Source organism: Scyliorhinus torazame, chromosome 20, assembly GCF_047496885.1.
Source record: "Scyliorhinus torazame isolate Kashiwa2021f chromosome 20, sScyTor2.1, whole genome shotgun sequence".
NCBI classification, from domain to species: domain Eukaryota; kingdom Metazoa; phylum Chordata; class Chondrichthyes; order Carcharhiniformes; family Scyliorhinidae; genus Scyliorhinus; species Scyliorhinus torazame.
Genome location: NC_092726.1, coordinates 7,198,335 through 7,220,389, shown reverse-complemented (window position 1 = coordinate 7,220,389; position 22,055 = coordinate 7,198,335). Strand labels below are relative to the sequence as shown.

The following is a 22,055-nucleotide window of genomic DNA, read 5'->3' as shown; positions in this document are numbered from 1 at the left end:
CCCCTCTCCCACACACACCCCCTCTCCCACACACCCCCTCTCCCACACACACCCCCTCTCCCACACACACCCCCTCTCCCACACACACCCCCTCTCCCACACACAGCCCCTCTCCCACACACAGCCCCTCTCCCACACACACCCCCTCTCCCACACACACCCCCTCTCCCACACACACCCCCTCCCACACACACCCCCTCCCACACACACCCCCCTCCCACACACACCCCCCTCCCACACACATCCCCTCTCCCACACACCCCCCCTCCCACACACACCCCCCTCCCACACACACCCCCCTCCCACACACACCCCCCTCCCACACACACCCCCCTCCCACACACACCCCCTCTCCCACACACACCCCCTCTCCCACACACACCCCCTCTCCCACACACACCCCCTCTCCCACACACACCCCCTCTCCCCCACACACCCCCTCTCCCACACACACCCCCTCTCCCACACACACCCCCTCTCCCACACACACCCCCTCTCCCACACACACACACCCTCTCCCACACACACCCTCTCTCCACACACCCCCTCTCTCCACACACCCCCTCTCTCCACGCACCCCCTCTCTCCACGCACCCCCCTCTCTCCACGCACCCCCTCTCTCCACGCACCCCCTCTCTCCACGCACCCCCTCTCTCCACGCACCCCCTCTGCTCACACACCCCCTCTGCTCACACACCCTCTCTGCTCACACACCCCCTCTGCTCACACACCCCCTCTGCTCACACACCCCCTCTGCTCACACACCCCCTCTGCTCACACACCCCCCTCTGCTCACACACCCCCTCTGCTCACACACCCCCTCTCTCCACACACCCCCTCTCTCCACACGCACCCTCTCTCCACACGCACCCCCTCTGCTCACACACCCCCTCTGCTCACACACCCCCTCTCTCCACGCACCCCCTCTCTCCACGCACCCTCTCTCTCCACGCACCCCCTCTGCTCGCACACCCCCTCTGCTCGCACACCCCCTCTGCTCGCACACCCCCTCTGCTCGCACACCCCCTCTGCTCGCACACCCCCTCTGCTCGCACACCCCCTCTGCTCGCACACCCCCTCTGCTCGCACACCCCCTCTGCTCGCACACCCCCTCTGCTCGCACACCCCCTCTGCTCGCACACCCCCTCTGCTCGCACACACCCACTCTCCACCCCCCTCTCTCCCTCTCTCCACACCCCCTCACTCCACACCCCCTCCCTCCACACCCCCTCTGCTCACACACCCCCTCTCTCCACACCCCCTCTCTCCACACCCCCTCTGCTCACACACCCCTCTCAGCACACCCCCTCTCCCACACACTCCCTCTGCTCACACCCCCCCCCTCTCCACACCCCCTCTCTCCACACCCCCTCTCTCCACACCCCCTCTCTCCACACCCCCTCTCTCCACACCCCCTCTCTCCACACCCCCTCTCTCCACACCCCCTCTCTCCACACCCCCTCTCTCCACACCCCCTCTCTCCACACCCCCTCTCTCCACACCCCCTCTCTCCACACCCCCTCTCTCCACACCCCCTCTCTCCACACCCCCTCTCTCCACACCCCCTCTCTCCACACCCCCTCTCTCCACACCCCCCTCTCTCCACACCCCCTCTCTCCACACCCCCTCTCTCCACACCCCCTCTCTCCACACCCCCTCTCTCCACACCCCCTCTCTCCACACCCCCTCTCTCCACACCCCCTCTCTCCACACCCCCTCTCTCCACACCCCCTCTCTCCACACCCCCTCTCTCCACACCCCCTCTCTCCACACCCCCTCTCTCCACACCCCCTCTCTCCACACCCCCTCTCTCCACACCCCCTCTCTCCACACCCCCTCTCTCCACACCCCCTCTCTCCACACCCCCTCTCTCCACACCCCCTCTCTCCACACCCCTCTCTCCACACCCCTCTCTCCACACCCCCTCTCTCCACACCCCCTCTCTCCACACCCCCTCTCTCCACACCCCCTCTCTCCACACCCCCTCTCTCCACACCCCCCTCTCTCCACACCCCCTCTCTCCACACCCCCTCTCTCCACACCCCCTCTCTCCACACCCCCTCTGCTCACACACCCCCTCTCTCCACACCCCCTCTCCCACACACACACCCTCTCTCAACACCCCCTCTGCTCACACACCCCCTCTCTCCACACCCCCTCTGCTCACACACCCCCTCTCTCCACACCCCCTCTCCCACACACACACCCTCTCTCCACACCCCCTCTGCTCACACACCCCCTCTCTCCACACCCCCTCTGCTCACACACCCCCTCTCTCCACACCCCCTCTCGCCACACCCCCCTCTCTCCCTCTCCCTCACACCACACCCCCTCTCCCACACACACCCTCACCACACCCCCTCTCCCCCACACACCCTCACCACACCCCCTCTCCCAGACACCCCCTCTCTCCACACACCCTCTCTCCACACCCCCTCTCTCCACACCCCCTCTCACCACACCCCCCTCTCCCTCTCACCCCCCTCTCCCACACGCCCCCCTCTGCTCACACACACACTCTCACCACACCCCCTCTCTCCCTCTCCCTCACCCACACATCCCCTCACCACACACCCTCTCACACACACACACCCTCTCCCACACACACACCCTCTCCCACACACACACCCTCTCCCACACACACACCCTCTCCCACACACACCCCCTCTCCCACACACACCCCCCTCTCCCACACACACCCCCTCCCCACACACACCCCCTCTCCCACACACACCCCCTCTCCCACACACACCCCCTCTCCAACACACACCCCCTCTCCACACCCCCACTCTCCCACTCCCTCACACCCCCTCTCACCACACCCCCTCTCCCACACACACCCTCTCTCCACACCCCCACTCTCCCTCTCCCTCACACCCCCTCTCCCTCGCCCTCACACCACACCCCCTCTCCCCCACACCCCCTCTCCCCCACACACCCTCACCACACCCCCTCTCCCACACACCCCCTCACCACACCCCCTCTCCCACACACACACCCTCTCCCACACACACCCTTTCTCCACACCCCCTCTCTCCACACCCCCTCTCACCACACCCCCCCTCTCCCTCTCACCCCCTCTCCCAAACGCCCCCTCTGCTCACACACACCCTCTCACCACACCCCCTCTCTCCCTCTCCCTCACACCACACCCCCTCACCCACACATCCCCTCACCACACACCCTCTCCCACACACACACCCTCTCCCACACACACACCCTCTCCCACACACACACCCTCTCCCACACACACACCCTCTCCCACACACACACCCTCTCCCACACACACACCCTCTCCCACACACACACCCTCTCCCACACACAACCTCTCTCCACACCCCCACTCTCCCTCACACCCCCTCTCACCACACCCCCTCTCCCACACACACCCTCTCTCCACACCCCCCTCTCTCCCTCTCCCTCACACCCCCTCTCTCCCTCGCCCTCACACCCCCTCGCCCTCACATCCCCTCTCCCTCACACCCCCTCTCCCTCACACACCCTCTCCCTCACACACCCTCTCCCTCACACCCCCTCTCCCTCACACCCCCTCTCCCTCACACCCCCTCTCCCTCACACCCCCTCTCCCTCACACCCCCTCTCCCTCACACCCCCTCTCCCTCACACCCCCTCTCCCTCACACCCCCCTCTCCCACACACACCCCCTCTCCCACACACACCCCCTCTCCCACACACACCCCCTCTCCCACACACACCCCCTCTCCCACACACACCCCCTCTCCCACACACACCCCCTCTCCCACACACACCCCCTCTCCCACACACACCCCCTCTCCCACACACCCCCCCTCTCCCACACACCCCCCCTCTCCCACACACCCCCCCTCTCCCACACACACCCCCTCTCCCACACACACCCCCTCTCCCACACACACCCCCTCTCCCACACACACCCCCTCTCCCACACACACCCCCTCTCCCACACACACCCCCTCTCCCACACACACCCCCTCTCCCACACACACCCCCTCTCCCACACACACCCCCTCTCCCACACACACCCCCTCTCCCACACACACCCCCTCTCCCACACACACCCCCTCTCCCACACACACCCCCTCTCCCACACACACCCCCTCTCCCACACACACCCCCTCTCCCACACACACCCCCTCTCCCACACACACCCCCTCTCCACACCCCCACTCTCCCTCTCCCTCACACCCCCTCTCACCACACCCCCTCTCCCACACACACCCTCTCTCCACACCCCCACTCTCCCTCTCCCTCACACCCCCTCTCTCCCTCGCCCTCACACCACACCCCCTCTCCCCCACACCCCCTCTCCCCCACACACCCTCACCACACCCCCTCTCCCACACACCCCCTCACCACACCCCCTCTCCCACACACACACCCTCTCCCACACACACCCTTTCTCCACACCCCCTCTCTCCACACCCCCTCTCACCACACCCCCCACTCCCTCTCACCCCCTCTCCCAAACGCCCCCTCTGCTCACACACACCCTCTCACCACACCCCCTCTCTCCCTCTCCCTCACACCACACCCCCTCACCCACACATCCCCTCACCACACACCCTCTCCCACACACACACCCTCTCCCACACACACACCCTCTCCCACACACACACCCTCTCCCACACACACACCCTCTCCCACACACACACCCTCTCCCACACACACCCCCTCTCCCACACACACCCCCTCTCCACACCCCCACTCTCCCTCTCCCTCACACCCCCTCTCACCACACCCCTCTCCCACACACACCCTCTCTCCACACCCCCACTCTCCCTCTCCCTCACACCCCCTCTCTCCCTCGCCCTCACACCACACCCCCTCTCCCCCACACCCCCTCTCCCCCACACACCCTCACCACACCCCCCTCTCCCACACACCCCCTCACCACACCCCCTCTCCCACATACACACCCTCTCCCACACACACCCTTTCTCCACACCCCCTCTCTCCACACCCCCTCTCACCACACCCCCCACTCCCTCTCACCCCCTCTCCCAAACGCCCCCTCTGCTCACACACACCCTCTCACCACACCCCCTCTCTCCCTCTCCCTCACACCACACCCCCTCACCCACACATCCCCTCACCACACACCCTCTCCCACACACACCCTCTCCCACACACACACCCTCTCCCACACACACACCCTCTCCCACACACACACCCTCTCCCACACACACACCCTCTCCCACACACACACCCTCTCCCACACACACACCCTCTCCCACACACACCCCCTCTCCCACACACAACCTCTCTCCACACCCCCACTCTCCCTCTCCCTCACACCCCCTCTCACCACACCCCCTCTCCCACACACACCCTCTCCCTCACACCCCCTCTCCCTCACACACCCTCACCCTCACACCCCCTCTCCCTCACACCCCTCTCCCTCACACCCCCTCTCCCTCACACCCCCTCTCCCTCACACCCCCTCTCCCTCACACCCCCTCTCCCTCACACCCCCTCTCCCTCACACCCCCTCTCCCTCACACCCCCTCTCCCTCACACCCCCTCTCCCTCACACCCCCTCTCCCTCACACCCCCTCTCCCTCACACCCCCTCTCCCTCACACCCCCTCTCCCTCACACCCCTCTCCCTCACACCCCCTCTCCCTCACACCCCCTCTCCCTCACACCCCCTCTCCCTCACACCCCCTCTCCCTCACACCCCCTCTCCTCACACCCCCTCTCCCTCACACCCCCTCTCCCTCACACCCCCTCTCCCTCACACCCCCTCTCCCTCACACCCCCTCTCCCTCACACCCCCTCTCCCTCACACCCCCTCTCCCTCACACCCCCTCTCCCTCACACCCCCTCTCCCTCACACCCCCCTCTCCCTCACACCCCCTCACCCTCACACCCCCTCTCCCTCACACCCCCTCTCCCTCACACCCCCTCTCCCTCACACCCCCTCTCCCACACACCCCCTCTCCCTCACACCCCCTCTCCCTCACACCCCCTCTCCCTCACACCCCCTCTCCCTCACACCCCCTCTCCCTCACACCCCCACTCCCTCACACCCCCCTCTCCCTCACACCCCCTCTCCCTCACACCCCCTCTCCCCCCCCTCCACACACCCCTCTCCCTCACACCCCCCTCTCCCTCACACCCCCTCTCCCTCACACCCCCTCTCCCTCACACCCCCTCTCCCTCACACCCCCTCTCCCTCACACCCCCTCTCCCTCACACCCCCCTCTCCCTCACACCCCCTCTCCCTCACACCCCCTCTCCCCCACACCCCCTCTCCCCCACACCCCCTCTCCCCCACACCCCCTCTCCCCACACCCCCTCTCCCCCACACCCCCTCTCCCCCACACCCCCTCTCCCCCACACCCCCTCTCCCCCACACCCCCTCTCCCCCACACCCCCTCTCCCCCACACCCCCTCTCCCCCACACCCCCTCTCCCCCACACCCCCTCTCCCCCACACCCCCTCTCCCCCACACCCCCTCTCCCCCACACCCCCTCTCCCCCACACCCCCTCTCCCCCACACCCCCTCTCCCCCACACCCCCTCTCCCCCACACCCCCTCTCCCCCACACCCCCTCTCCCCCACACCCCCTCTCCCCCACACCCCCTCTCCCCCACACCCCCTCTCCCCCACACCCCCTCTCCCCCACACCCCCTCTCCCCCACACCCCCTCTCCCCCACACCCCCTCTCCCCCACACCCCCTCTCCCCCACACCCCCTCTCCCCCACACCCCCTCTCCCCCACACCCCCTCTCCCCCACACCCCCTCTCCCCCACACCCCCTCTCCCCCACACCCCCTCTCCCTCACACCCCCTCTCCCTCACACCCCCTCTCCCTCACACCCCCTCTCCCTCACACCCCCTCTCCCTCACACCCCCTCTCCCTCACACCCCCTCTCCCTCACACCCCCTCTCCCTCACACCCCCTCTCCCTCACACCCCCTCTCCCTCACACCCCCTCTCCCTCACACCCCCTCTCCCTCACACCCCCTCTCCCTCACACCCCCTCTCTCCCTCTCTCCCTCACACCCCCTCTCTCCACACCCCCTCTGCTCACACACACCCTCTGCTCACACACACCCTCTGCTCACACACACCCCCTCTCTCCCACACACACCCTCTCTCCATACCCCCTCTCTCCCTCTCACCCCCTCTCTCCCTCTCACCCCCTCTCTCCCGCTCACCCCCTCTCTCCCTCTCACCCCTCTCTCCCTTTCACCCCCTCTCTCCCTTTCACCCCCTCTCTCCCTCACACCCCCTCTCTCCCTCACACCCCCTCTCTCCCTCACACCCCCTCTCTCCCTCACACCCCCTCTCTCCCTCACACCCCCTCTCTCCCTCACACCCCCTCTCTCCCTCACACCCCCTCTCTCCCTCACACCCCCTCTCTCCCTCACACCCCCTCTCTCCCTCACACCCCCTCTCTCCCTCACACCCCCTCTCTCCCTCACACCCCCTCTCTCCCTCACACCCCCTCTCTCCCTCACACCCCCTCTCTCCCTCACACCCCCTCTCTCCCTCACACCCCCTCTCTCCCTCACACCCCCTCTCTCCCTCACACCCCCTCTCTCCCTCACACCCCCTCTCTCCCTCACACCCCCCTCTCCCTTACACCCCCTCTGCTCACACACCCCCTCTGCTCACACACCCCCTCTCCCACACACCCCCTCTCCCACGCACCCCCTCTCCCACGCACCCCCTCTCCCACGCACCCCCTCTCCCACGCACCCCCTCTCCCACGCACCCCCTCTCCCACGCACCCCCTCTCCCACGCACCCCCTCTCCCACACACCCCCTCTCCCACACACCCCCTCTCCCACACACCCCCTCTCCCACACACCCCCTCTCCCACACACCCCCTCTCCCACACACCCCCTCTCCCACACACCCCCTCTCCCACACACCCCCTCTCCCACACACCCCCTCTCCCACACACCCCCTCTCCCACACACCCCCTCTCCCACACACCCCCTCTCCCACACACCCCCTCTCCCACACACCCCCTCTCCCACACACCCCCTCTCCCACACACCCCCTCTCCCACACACCCCCTCTCCCACACACCCCCTCTCCCACACACACCCTCTCCCACACACCCCCTCTCCCACACACCCCCTCTGCTCACACACCCCCTCTGCTCACACACCCCCTCTGCTCACACAGCCCCTCTGCTCACACACCCCCTCTCCCACACACCCCCTCTCCCACACACCCCCTCTCCCACACACCCCCTCTCCCACACACCCCCTCTCCCACACACCCCCTCTCCCACACACCCCCTCTCCCACACACCCCCTCTCCCACACACCCCCTCTCCCACACACCCCCTCTCCCACACACCCCCTCTCCCACACACCCCCTCTCCCACACACCCCCTCTGCCACACACCCCCTCTGCCACACACCCCCTCTGCCACACACCCCCTCTGCCACACACCCCCTCTCCCACACACCCCCTCTCCCACACACCCCCTCTCCCACACACCCCCTCTCCCACACACCCCCTCTCCCACACACCCCCTCTCCCACACACCCCCTCTCCCACACACCCCCTCTCCCACACACCCCCTCTCCCACACACCCCCTCTCCCACACACCCCCTCTCCCACACACCCCCTCTCCCACACACCCCCTCTCCCACACACCCCCTCTCCCACACACCCCCTCTCCCACACACCCCCTCTCCCACACACCCCCTCTCCCACACACCCCCTCTCTCCACACACCCCCTCTCTCCACACACCCCCTCTCTCCACACACCCCCTCTCTCCACACACCCCCCTCTCTCCTCTCACCCCCTCTCTCCACACACCCCCTCTCCCACACACCCCCTCTCCCACACACCCCCTCTCACCACACCCCCTCTCTCCCTCTCAACCCCTCTCAGCACACCCCCTCTCTCCCCCTCACCCCCTCTCATCACACCCCCTCTCTCCCTCTCACCCCCTCTCTCCCTCACACCCCCTCTCACCACACCCCCTCTCCCCCTCTCTCCCCGCCCCCTCTCTCCCCGCCCCCTCTCTCCCCGCCCCCTCTCTCCCCGCCCCCTCTCTCCCCGCCCCCTCTCTCCCCGCCCCCTCTCTCCCCGCCCCCTCTCTCCCCGCCCCCTCTCTCCCCGCCCCCCTCTCTCCCCGCCCCCTCCCTCCCCGCCCCCTCCCTCCCCGACCCCTCCCTCCCCGCCCCCTCCCTCCCCGCCCCCTCCCTCCCCGCCCCCTCCCTCCCCGCCCCCTCCCTCCCCGCCCCCTCCCTCCCCGCCCCCTCCCTCCCCGCCCCCTCCCTCCCCGCCCCCTCCCTCCCCGCCCCCTCCCTGCCCGCCCCCTCCCTGCCCGCCCCCTCTCTGCCCGCCCCCTCTCTGCCCGCCCCCTCTCTGCCCGCCCCCTCTCTGCCCGCCCCCTCTCTGCCCGCCCCCTCTCTGCCCGCCCCCTCTCTGCCCGCCCCCTCTCTGCCCGCCCCCTCTCTGCCCGCCCCCTCTCTGCCCGCCCCCTCTCTGCCCGCCCCCTCTCTGCCCGCCCCCTCTCTGCCCGCCCCCTCTCTGCCCGCCCCCTCTCTGCCCGCCCCCTCTCTGCCCGCCCCCTCTCTGCCCGCCCCCTCTCTGCCCGCCCCCTCTCTGCCCGCCCCCTCTCTGCCCGCCCCCTCTCTGCCCGCCCCCTCTCTGCCCGCCCCCTCTCTGCCCGCCCCCTCTCTGCCCGCCCCCTCTCTGCCCGCCCCCTCTCTGCCCGCCCCCTCTCTGCCCGCCCCCTCTCTGCCCGCCCCCTCTCTGCCCGCCCCCTCTCTGCCCGCCCCCTCTCTGCCCGCCCCCTCTCTGCCCGCCCCCTCTCTGCCCGCCCCCTCTCTGCCCGCCCCCTCTCTGCCCGCCCCCTCTCTGCCCGCCCCCTCTCTGCCCGCCCCCTCTCTGCCCGCCCCCTCTCTGCCCGCCCCCTCTCTGCCCGCCCCCTCTCTGCCCGCCCCCTCTCTGCCCGCCCCCTCTCTGCCCGCCCCCTCTCTGCCCGCCCCCTCTCTGCCCGCCCCCTCTCTGCCCGCCCCCTCTCTGCCCGCCCCCTCTCTGCCCGCCCCCTCTCTGCCCGCCCCCTCTCTGCCCGCCCCCTCTCTGCCCGCCCCCTCTCTGCCCGCCCCCTCTCTGCCCGCCCCCTCTCTGCCCGCCCCCTCTCTGCCCGCCCCCTCTCTGCCCGCCCCCTCTCTGCCCGCCCCCTCTCTGCCCGCCCCCTCTCTGCCCGCCCCCTCTCTGCCCGCCCCCTCTCTGCCCGCCCCCTCTCTGCCCGCCCCCTCTCTGCCCGCCCCCTCTCTGCCCGCCCCCTCTCTGCCCGCCCCCTCTCTGCCCGCCCCCTCTCTGCCCGCCCCCTCTCTGCCCGCCCCCTCTCTGCCCGCCCCCTCTCTGCCCGCCCCCTCTCTGCCCGCCCCCTCTCTGCCCGCCCCCTCTCTGCCCGCCCCCTCTCTGCCCGCCCCCTCTCTGCCCGCCCCCTCTCTGCCCGCCCCCTCTCTGCCCGCCCCCTCTCTGCCCGCCCCCTCTCTGCCCGCCCCCTCTCTGCCCGCCCCCTCTCTGCCCGCCCCCTCTCTGCCCGCCCCCTCTCTGCCCGCCCCCTCTCTGCCCGCCCCCTCTCTGCCCGCCCCCTCTCTGCCCGCCCCCTCTCTGCCCGCCCCCTCTCTGCCCGCCCCCTCTCTGCCCGCCCCCTCTCTGCCCGCCCCCTCTCTGCCCGCCCCCTCTCTGCCCGCCCCCTCTCTGCCCGCCCCCTCTCTGCCCGCCCCCTCTCTGCCCGCCCCCTCTCTGCCCGCCCCCTCTCTGCCCGCCCCCTCTCTGCCCGCCCCCTCTCTGCCCGCCCCCTCTCTGCCCGCCCCCTCTCTGCCCGCCCCCTCTCTGCCCGCCCCCTCTCTGCCCGCCCCCTCTCTGCCCGCCCCCTCTCTGCCCGCCCCCTCTCTGCCCGCCCCCCTCTCTGCCCGCCCCCTCTCTGCCCGCCCCCTCTCTGCCCGCCCCCTCTCTGCCCGCCCCCTCTCTGCCCGCCCCCTCTCTGCCCGCCCCCTCTCTGCCCGCCCCCTCTCTGCCCGCCCCCTCTCTGCCCGCCCCCTCTCTGCCCGCCCCCTCTCTGCCCGCCCCCTCTCTGCCCGCCCCCTCTCTGCCCCCCCCTCTCTGCCCGCCCCCTCTCTGCCCGCCCCCTCTCTGCCCGCCCCCTCTCTGCCCGCCCCCTCTCTGCCCGCCCCCTCTCTGCCCGCCCCCTCTCTGCCCGCCCCCTCTCTGCCCGCCCCCTCTCTGCCCGCCCCCTCTCTGCCCGCCCCCTCTCTGCCCGCCCCCTCTCTGCCCGCCCCCTCTCTGCCCGCCCCCTCTCTGCCCGCCCCCTCTCTGCCCGCCCCCTCTCTGCCCGCCCCCTCTCTGCCCGCCCCCTCTCTGCCCGCCCCCTCTCTGCCCGCCCCCTCTCTGCCCGCCCCCTCTCTGCCCGCCCCCTCTCTGCCCGCCCCCTCTCTGCCCGCCCCCTCTCTGCCCGCCCCCTCTCTGCCCGCCCCCTCTCTGCCCGCCCCCTCTCTGCCCGCCCCCTCTCTGCCCGCCCCCTCTCTGCCCGCCCCCTCTCTGCCCGCCCCCTCTCTGCCCGCCCCCTCTCTGCCCGCCCCCTCTCTGCCCGCCCCCTCTCTGCCCGCCCCCTCTCTGCCCGCCCCCTCTCTGCCCGCCCCCTCTCTGCCCGCCCCCTCTCTGCCCGCCCCCTCTCTGCCCGCCCCCTCTCTGCCCGCCCCCTCTCTGCCCGCCCCCTCTCTGCCCGCCCCCTCTCTGCCCGCCCCCTCTCTGCCCGCCCCCTCTCTGCCCGCCCCCTCTCTGCCCGCCCCCTCTCTGCCCGCCCCCTCTCTGCCCGCCCCCTCTCTGCCCGCCCCCTCTCTGCCCGCCCCCTCTCTGCCCGCCCCCTCTCTGCCCGCCCCCTCTCTGCCCGCCCCCTCTCTGCCCGCCCCCTCTCTGCCCGCCCCCTCTCTGCCCGCCCCCTCTCTGCCCGCCCCCTCTCTGCCCGCCCCCTCTCTGCCCGCCCCCTCTCTGCCCGCCCCCTCTCTGCCCGCCCCCTCTCTGCCCGCCCCCTCTCTGCCCGCCCCCTCTCTGCCCGCCCCCTCTCTGCCCGCCCCCTCTCTGCCCGCCCCCTCTCTGCCCGCCCCCTCTCTGCCCGCCCCCTCTCTGCCCGCCCCCTCTCTGCCCGCCCCCTCTCTGCCCGCCCCCTCTCTGCCCGCCCCCTCTCTGCCCGCCCCCTCTCTGCCCGCCCCCTCTCTGCCCGCCCCCTCTCTGCCCGCCCCCTCTCTGCCCGCCCCCTCTCTGCCCGCCCCCTCTCTGCCCGCCCCCTCTCTGCCCGCCCCCTCTCTGCCCGCCCCCTCTCTGCCCGCCCCCTCTCTGCCCGCCCCCTCTCTGCCCGCCCCCTCTCTGCCCGCCCCCTCTCTGCCCGCCCCCTCTCTGCCCGCCCCCTCTCTGCCCGCCCCCTCTCTGCCCGCCCCCTCTCTGCCCGCCCCCTCTCTGCCCGCCCCCTCTCTGCCCGCCCCCTCTCTGCCCGCCCCCTCTCTGCCCGCCCCCTCTCTGCCCGCCCCCTCTCTGCCCGCCCCCTCTCTGCCCGCCCCCTCTCTGCCCGCCCCCTCTCTGCCCGCCCCCTCTCTGCCCGCCCCCTCTCTGCCCGCCCCCTCTCTGCCCGCCCCCTCTCTGCCCGCCCCCTCTCTGCCCGCCCCCTCTCTGCCCGCCCCCTCTCTGCCCGCCCCCTCTCTGCCCGCCCCCTCTCTGCCCGCCCCCTCTCTGCCCGCCCCCTCTCTGCCCGCCCCCTCTCTGCCCGCCCCCTCTCTGCCCGCCCCCTCTCTGCCCGCCCCCTCTCTGCCCGCCCCCTCTCTGCCCGCCCCCTCTCTGCCCGCCCCCTCTCTGCCCGCCCCCTCTCTGCCCGCCCCCTCTCTGCCCGCCCCCTCTCTGCCCGCCCCCTCTCTGCCCGCCCCCTCTCTGCCCGCCCCCTCTCTGCCCGCCCCCTCTCTGCCCGCCCCCTCTCTCCCCGCCCCCTCTCTCCACGCCCCCTCTCTCCACGCCCCCTCTCTCCACGCCCCCTCTCTCCACGCCCCCTCTCTCCACGCCCCCTCTCTCCACGCCCCCTCTCTCCACGCCCCCTCTCTCCACGCCCCCTCTCTCCACGCCCCCTCTCTCCACGCCCCCTCTCTCCACGCCCCCTCTCTCCACGCCCCCTCTCTCCACGCCCCCTCTCTCCACGCCCCCTCTCTCCACGCCCCCTCTCTCCACGCCCCCTCTCTCCACGCCCCCCTCTCTCCACACCCCCCTCTCTCCACACCCCCCTCTCTCCACACCCCCCTCTCTCCACACCCCCCTCTCTCCACACCCCCCTCTCACCACACCCCCTCTCTCACCACACCCCCTCTGCTCACACACCCCCTCTCACACCACACCCCCTCTCTCCCTCTCACCCCCTCTCTCCCACTCCCTCACCCCCCCTCCCTCCACAACCCCTCTGCTCACACACCCCCTCTCACCACGCCCCCTCTCTCGGTCCCTCACACCACCACTCCCCTCTGTCCCTCACACCACACCCCCTCTGTCCCTCACACCACACCCCCTCTGTCCCTCACACCACACCCCCTCTGTCCCTCACACCACACCCCCTCTGTCCCCCACACCACACCCCCTCTGTCCCTCACACCACACCCCCTCTGTCCCTCACACCACACCCCCTCTGTCCCCCACACCACACCCCCTCGGTCCCTCACACCACACCCCCTCGGTCCCTTACACCACACCCCCTCGGTCCCTCACACCACACCCCCTCGGTCCCTCACACCACACCCCCTCGGTCCCTCACACCACACCCCCTCGGTCCCTCACACCACCACTCCCCTCTCTCTGTCCCTGACACCACCACTCCCCTCTGTCCCTCACACCACACCCCCTCGGTCCCTCACACCGCACCCCCTCGGTCCCTCACACCACACCCCCTCTCTCCCTCTCACCCTCTCTCACCACACCCCCTCTCTCAGTCCCTCACACCACCACTCCCCTCTCTCTGTCCCTCACACCACCACTCCCCTCTCTCTGTCCCTCACACCACCACTCCCCTCTGTCCCTCACACCACACCCCCTCTGTCCCTCACACCACCCCCCTCTCTGTCCCTCACACCATACCCGCTCTCTCGGTCCCTCACACCACAATCCATACTGCTTACAGCTGCCAGGAATCCTCCCTCTCCACTCAGCCCCCACCCTCAGCGCATCCCACTCTGCGATTTGGAACTGAGAGCTCATTATAAAACACACAGCCTGTTTTTGCTGACTTCCAGCTCTCTCTGTTCCTCCCCCCTCTCCTAGATTGCCCGAGCTGCAGTATCAGCTCCTCGTCCATCTCTGCTCGCCTCATGTGTGGAGGGGCTCGCTCCCCCTGCCAGGTATTAGTGCCCCCCTTGGGGGGGGGGGGAGGGGGGGGGGGGGGCAGGTCAAAGGTGCTAGGGGTGCCTGGCCCAGCTAGAGATTAAGGGAAAATCTCACTCCCACTCGGGTACAAAACCCCTCCAGGGCCAAGGCAGGAAAGAGATATACATCCCTGGTGTCAAGAATAAGGGATTCAGTCTCAGGAGACAGGCCATTTAAACAGTACAGCCAGAGACCAGCTCTGCACCCGACTGAGATGGACGGAGTTTTTTTTAGTTGTGAGGTGGGGCAGCGGGGTGGAATGCTGCCAATGGAGCGAGGGGCCATTCCTGATGTGATGCTGGGTCTGAGTGCATTGGCTGACACCGACCCCCCCCCCCTCCCCCTCCTCCTGTTCCCACCATTGCAGACCAGCCTGTGTTTGTATCCAATATCTGCACAGGTTGAGTACAGCACATCCACCCTGCCAAAACGGATGCCCCACACCAGAAATTGGAAGAGGCCAAAGCCACTTCAGGACCATGTGTCAACAACTGGGTTTGATGGTTCTGAAATGGCCAAGTTGTTACAGATGTTCATGAACAAAGCTGGCCCGTGTGACTCACCAGAGATCAAATTGACAGTGCAGTCTGCAGGGCTAACCCTGGTCAGAGCTTATGGTGCCTACAGGATTGTCCATCACAGGCCCACACTCGGCGGGTGATCCCTTTCCTCGATGTGAATGGTTCTCATCAATGTAATGGTACTCGGAACACTTCAATGGTTGAATAAATGTAATATGACACCAGGGAGTTCAGCTGACCAGTCACAGCAAAGAACTCAGAGTCACCTGTAATCCAGTCAGACAACTGCTCTCTTCCATTGGTCATCATGGTGACTCCTGGGGTAAGCTAGCAATGTGCTGATGAACCTGGTGTGGTTTGTACCTGGCGATGGCTCTATTGTGAAGTGAGTGATTTCTTGGGCCGAGTGTGAGTGAGTAGTTCCTTCTGTGCGTTTTGTTTCAGCTGCTGGACACGGTGCTGTTTGATCTGGGGAATCTCTCCTGCAATTGACAAGCTTCAATAAGGTGGCGAGCCCAAAACCTAGCCTCCGGAGCACACATCTGGTTTGCAACAACATCTGGGATGCTAGTAGGGAGATGGTGCAGAACACAGCAAAATGGGTGTTCTTGTGGAGTGGGGGGGGGGGGGGGTAGAGGGGTGGTCAGAGGGCCAGACACTGAGCTACAATTGACACATTCGGATTGTGATACATTAAGATCCAGGAACCGGGAGGGAGGATTGGGCGATGTGAGAAACATAGTCTGACAGACTTGGAGAAGAGGGGAGGTGGGAAGAGGGACAGGTTCTGGAGAGTCATTGGTGGACACAGGGTCACCACAGCTCCACACGCTGATGGGATAACCCCAGGACCCATCGAGCAGATCAGAGGAAGGCCAGTGCTGCGATGAGGCAGTGGTCACATTCTCGAGCTAATAAGCCAGAATACCTCCAATATCCAAATGAACCTTGTGTCACCAGGGTGGAGCTGACTGAATATAACCAAAGAGAAATGGAGATCTTGACCACGAGCACTGCTGAGAAAACAACAGCACTGGGCGAGTGAAACAATGATCCTTTTACAAGGAACACCTTAAAGCAACCAATCTGCTGAATGCATCAGATTGGGTACTGGAACACAACTCACAGGATAATGGAGACAGAGTCATTATTGGGATATACTTAAAGCCAGGGACATGATGAAGAGATCCACATGTTCTGGTCATGACTAAACTCCACCAAAATGCAATGCAGAGCCATCTTCACCCACCATTTCCAACACTTCCACATAGCCCCACAGCACAAAGCCAATTCCTCATCATCTCCCACTGTGTTACCATCCCCTCCTCCAAAACCATCTTCCTTGCCTCTCAAACCTCCGTTGCAAATCTGAGGCTTCAACAGCCCAAGTTTGGCCTCCCCTCATTTCTTGTGACTGTGGGTCATTTCTTTCTCTGCCTGTGTGGTACTCTGCTGCAATGGAGATCGCAGCTCTCCGCTGAGAGAATACTGCAAGAATACCAGTCTCAGGAGACGATCGGAAATAATCTTTGAACATAGGCCATGGTGTGTAGAAAGTCCATTTCAAACCCAGCACTTTATTCAGTCGACTGGTAATGGTGTTGTAGCTCATCAGCTGTGTCCTCTGACCGTGTGGTATTGAACAAAATAACAAATCTCTAAAGGTTAGTTCCTCTTAACCCCTTAACTCTGTCCAAACGATCAATGTGGACAACCTGACCATGCTCATTCTTGGTTCAGGGATTAATTGAAGGGGAGCTTACTCTCATTTCTTGTTAGGCTCTATCAACGTCCTCCTCGTGGCTCCACGTTCAAATGTTCTCCAACCCATGCTTGCTTCTGAGTGCGATGCTCCTTACTCCACCTACTCTTCCATGATATTTTTGCAGGTAAACGTTTTTCTCATTGAAGTGTATGTGGCAGGAAGCAGACTCTCCAAGTTGAACTTCAGGGCACTCTGCTGGTAGAAGCTAAAGTCATTAGAGGGACAAGAATTTGTTAGAGAGTTAAGTTGATGGATTCAACACCAAGACAAGGGGTGAGAGCCATAAACAATGGGGGCAACACTCGGGTGTTCAATACTTCATTGGAACAGGAGCAAGAAACTGGAGCGTATTCAAAATTCTGCCCCACAAAACTCTGCCCAAACCTGAATTCACACCAAGTCCTATTCACTCCCACCCCTCAGTTCTCCAAATTGTATTGCCTCGTGATCCAGCAATGCCTTAATTTCTATCCTTCTCAGTCTTGTTTTCAAATTCCTCCAAGATTAGGGGAGAATCCCGCCCATTGTCTTTCGGCTGAGGTATTCAGGTCAGTGGGTCTGAGTGGGATAAAGGTGATGTATTTACTGGGAGGAGCCAGGTCTGTAGTAGGGCAGTTTAGTCTTTCTGGGAGCTTTCAGTTGAACAGCAGCTTTTGCCAAGGCTGCCAGATTAAGATTGTGTTAACTGTGCTCGTTTTGCCAACTGAAACCTTTTTCCTCCAATTTCACTCAAACCTTTTAGCAAGTGCCAAAAATGACATCTTCTGTGGAACAGTGTAATGGTGGAATACTTCAGGTGGTCATTTCAAAAAATAATGGGGAATAAGATAGTCCTCAGGGTGGTAATCGTTCTATAAATAAAGCGGAAAATGGATTTATCACACATAAGAAACAGTCGAAGTATTGTAGAGTTTACCACCTGTGCTTAGGAGCTGGTTTAGCACAGTGGGCTAAACAGCTGGCTTGTAATGCAGAACAAGGCCAGCAACGCAGGTTCAAATCCCGTACCGGCCTCCCCGAACAGGGGCCGGAATGTGGCGACTAAGGGCTTTTCACAATAACTTAATTGAAGCCTACTTGTGACAGTAAGCGAGTATTATTATTAACTGCTTTGGAATAATGTTTAAAAAAAAAACACAAACCCATTGAGCAGATGCGTTGTTGTTTCATAGTCAGTTTTGCTCGTAATTTTTTTCATAAGATGCGTCTAAAATTCAGCCTAAGTTTAGGAAGGGGGGGGAAATGAGCAGATAATTGCTGTGGTGATTCATTAGTTGAAGAGGAGGAGGACCCGGACCCTTTGGTGACGATATTTGGGGTCTCGGAGAAGCCGGAGCTCATGGAGAGGAGGAAGGCCGATGTCGTGGCCGTCGCCTCTCTGATTGCACGGCGGCGAATTTTGCTGGAGTGGCGGTCGGCATCGCCACCGGGGGTAGCAGCTTGGTTGGGAGACCTGTACGAATTCCTGCGATTGGAAAAGATGGAATATGAGTTGAGGGGCTCTGCAGTGGGGTTTGAGAAATGGTGGGGGGTGTTTGTGACCGTGTTTCAGGAGCTGTTCGTCACGGGGGGGGGGGGGTGAAAAAGGGTGGAAAAGTTGTGCAAACAGTATAGTTGACGGTGGGAAGCATGTTTCCCCGGGGTGTTTGTGTGTCATTAATTTCTTGACACACGTTTGTAACAAACTACATTGGGGAAAAAAAAGTCCTTCAGGGAGGGAAATCTGCCATCCTTACCCGGTCTGGCCGACATGTGACTCCAGACCCACAGCAACGTGTTTCACTGTTAGCTGCCACCTCCCCCCTCCCCCCGCCCCCCTTCTCCCGCCCCCCCCCCTTCTGAAATGGCCGAGACAGACACTCGGTTCAAGGGCAATTTGGATGGGCACATCCAGGGAGGGATAAATAATCCCGCATCCCAGGGAAGGATCAAATAAAAATGCTTTGTTTAAATTAATGCAAAAGGTCACTGAAAGCTGATTAATGCCAGATGTGATTTTCTTCTGACATTTCATACTTCCAAGCGGATTGTGTGAATTTGCTGGGAGTGCTGCACACAACCCACTTCACTGAGGCACCTCAAACCAAATCGTTCCACTGCACCATTTCAACGAGGAATGGGGGAATTCTCCCTATTGTTCATCTGTCCCACAACCCCCATCACGGTGCACACATCGTGTTGTCCCAGCCCTCCTCCATTGCAGCAGTATCCACAGAAACACCTCACTGGCTGCAAAGTGCTTTTGAAACATCCTCTGCAGGGATTATTTTGTAATTATCGAAGTTAATTCAAGGGTTCCTGGACAGACAGAAAATTGATTTCAATTTCTCAGCCCCTGACCTCCAAAACCGCTCCGATTTCCACCAGCTGCGAGACAGCAGTTGCACTGTACAATCTGGTGGGGTGTTGGGCATTTGGGGATCGCTGTATCTCTCCAATTTGGAGTCTGGCTGCCAGGAAATGGTTGCGGCATATCCTGGTGTGTGCTTGCCAAGGTGTAAGCTGCACCCCGGACAGGGTGAGAGAGAGAAGGGTGTTGGCATCAGCAAAGTTCCATTCCCGAGTGTCTGACTGACTCTGCAGTTGGAATAATTGATGGCTGCGTCTGTATGCAGCACTGCACCAAAATCAGTTAAAGGCAGGCTCGCAGCATCTGCACAGGACTGATCCGGAGCATTGCAACTTCTGCACTGTCACTCGGAGGGGGAATAGGCCCAACAACGTTAATCATTTCTGCTGTGAAAATGTCCAAGCAATTTACCCTTTAATAATAATAATCTTGATTTAGTGTCATAAGTAGGCTTATATTAACACTGCAGTGAAGTCACTGTGAAAAGCCCATAGTCGCCACATTCCGGCTCCTGTTCGGGTACACGGAGGGAGAATTCAGAATGTCCAATTTACCCAACAGCACGTCTTTCGGGACTTGTGGGAGGAAACCGCAGAGCCCGGAGGAAACCCACGCAGACATGGGGAGAACGTGCAGACTCCGCACAGACAGTCACCCAAGCCGGAATCGAACCTGGGACTCGGGAGCTGTGAAGCCACAGTGCCAACCACTGTGCTACCGTGCCGCCTACAAACAAATTTGGCTTCACAGAATGTTATTCCTCCCCAGAGGATCCTTTTGTCTTTTCAATGTCCTCTTTGCTGGCTCTGGGAGACAGGGTTGATGGAGTTTTTGTTTTGAAGGGGGAGGATTATATTTTAAGGAGCTTGCTCGCCCGTCCGCTGGCCCCAGATGTCCACAGGAGCCACTGGGGATGCAGAGACCAATGTATCAGCTGCCAGAAGTGGAGGATCAGAGTTCCTGGAAGGTTGTAGTACCACAGGAGACAGGACCACACTGACAAAACAATTATGTGTTGTCGGGAGAATCCTCCTAGTTCAAATTATCTCTTTCACAAAGGAATGTTTAAATCCCCTGATTTAATCCCCCCCAAACGGAATTCATCCGATACTCTCGAGCTGTGCTTTTTTCACTAATCCTATCAGACATGATTAGCAGGGAGCTTTCCTCTGTGCCTGTTGCACTTGGAGCATGCTCTGTTTGTACCAGGGTGTGGCTGTGCTGTCCCACGAGTGACAGCTCACATCCACAGGCCAATCCCCACGTCTCGACTAGATCTCAGTTTTAAAATTCTCCTCCTCGTTTCCAAATCTCTCCACGGACTCGTCTGTTTCCACCTTGGGAACCTGCCCTTCTGCATCTCCGTAAATCTCTTCCGGAGATGCAGGCCTGTGAGATCTGGGAGCTCCTCCGTTCCTGGACTCCGACCCGTCCCAAGTTTCACCGCCTCACCATGAGCAGCCGTGCTTTTGGCTGCTGAGGCCCTGGACTCAGATAATCCTCTCCTACATCTCTCCACCTCTCGCTCCCGAGGAGAGGGAGCCTTGTTCATGATAAATATGTAAGTATAGAGCCTACATCATCAATGACGTAAGGTCATATGATAACCGAGCATGAAGAGAGTGAGAGTTCTATGTAGAGACTGGCGCAGAGCCTTCCTTGCAAATAGTGAGCAGAATGTACAGGACAAGATAGTTTCCTTTTCTTTTGTAAATTTAGAGTACCCAATTCTTTTATTTTTCAAATTAAGGGGCACACGATTGTGTGGCAATACTTGGTTCCAACTCCACCTCCAAGTTTGCTGACGATACGACCATAATGGGACGGATCTCGAATAACGATGAGTCCGAATACAGGAGAGAGATAGAGAACCTAGTGGAGTGGTGTAGCGACAACAATCTCTCCCTCAATGACAGCAAAACTAAAGAGCTGGTCATTGACTTCAGGAAGCAAAGTACTGTACACACCCCTGTCAGCATCAACGGGGCTGAGGTGGAGATGGTCAGCAGTTTCAAATTCCTAGGGGTGCACATCTCCCAAAATCTGTCCTGGTCCACCCACGTCGACGCTACCACCAAGAAAGCACAACAGCGCCTATACTTCCTCAGGAAACTAAGGAAATTCGGCAGGTCCACATTGACTCTTACCAACTTTTACAGATGCACCATAGAAAGCATCCTATCGGGCTGCATCACAGCCTGGTATGGCAACTGCTCGGCCCAGGACCGCAAGAAACTTCAGAGAGTCGTGAACACCGCCCAGTCCATCACACGAACCTGCCTCCCATCCATTGACTCTGTCTACACCTCCCGCTGCCTGGGGAAAGCGGGCAGCATAATCAAAGATCCCTCCCACCCGGCTTACTCACTCTTCCAACTTCTTCCATCGGGCAGGAGATACAGAAGTCTGAGAACACGCACGAACAGACTCAAAAACAGCTTCTTCCCCACTGTCACCAGACTCCTAAATGACCCTCTTATGGACTGACCTCATTAACCCTACACCCTGTATGCTTCATCCGATGCCGGTGCTTATGTAGTTACATTGTGTACCTTGTGTTGCCCTATTATGTATTTTCTTTTATTCCCTTTTCTTCTCATGTACTTAATGATCTGTTGAGCTGCTCGCAGAAAAATAATCACCTTGGTACACGTGACAATAAACAAATCCAATCCAATCCAATTTGGATGGCACAGTAGCACAGTGGTTAGAACTGTGGCTTCACAGCACCAGGGTCCCGGGTTCGATTCCCGGCTTGGGTCACTGTCTGTGTGGAGTCTGCACGTTCTCCCCGTGTCTGCGTGGGTTTCCTCCGGGCGCTCCGGTTTCCTCCCACAAGTCCTGAAAGACGTGCTTGTTAGGTGAATTGGACATTCTGAATTCTCCCTCAGTGTACCCGGACAGGCGCCGGAATGTGGCGACGAGGGGATTTTCACAGTAACTTCATTGCAGTGTTAATGTAAGTCCACTTGTGACAATAAAGATTATTATTATTGCGGTGGCCAATCCACCTAAACTGCACATCTTTTTGGGTT

The 22,055-nt window shown here is 63.2% G+C and overlaps 1 protein-coding gene across 1 annotated transcript in view; it reads left to right on the top strand.

Moving 5' to 3' along the window:
* Positions 1-16,872, top strand: part of LOC140397068 (neurofilament medium polypeptide-like) — an 18,133-nt gene extending 1,261 nt beyond the window's left edge. The window contains exon 2 of the mRNA XM_072486100.1: positions 16,795-16,872. Within this exon, the coding sequence (XP_072342201.1) occupies positions 16,795-16,872 (78 nt within the window). The remainder of the gene's footprint in view (positions 1-16,794) is intronic.
* Positions 16,873-22,055: the final 5,183 nt, after the last annotated feature.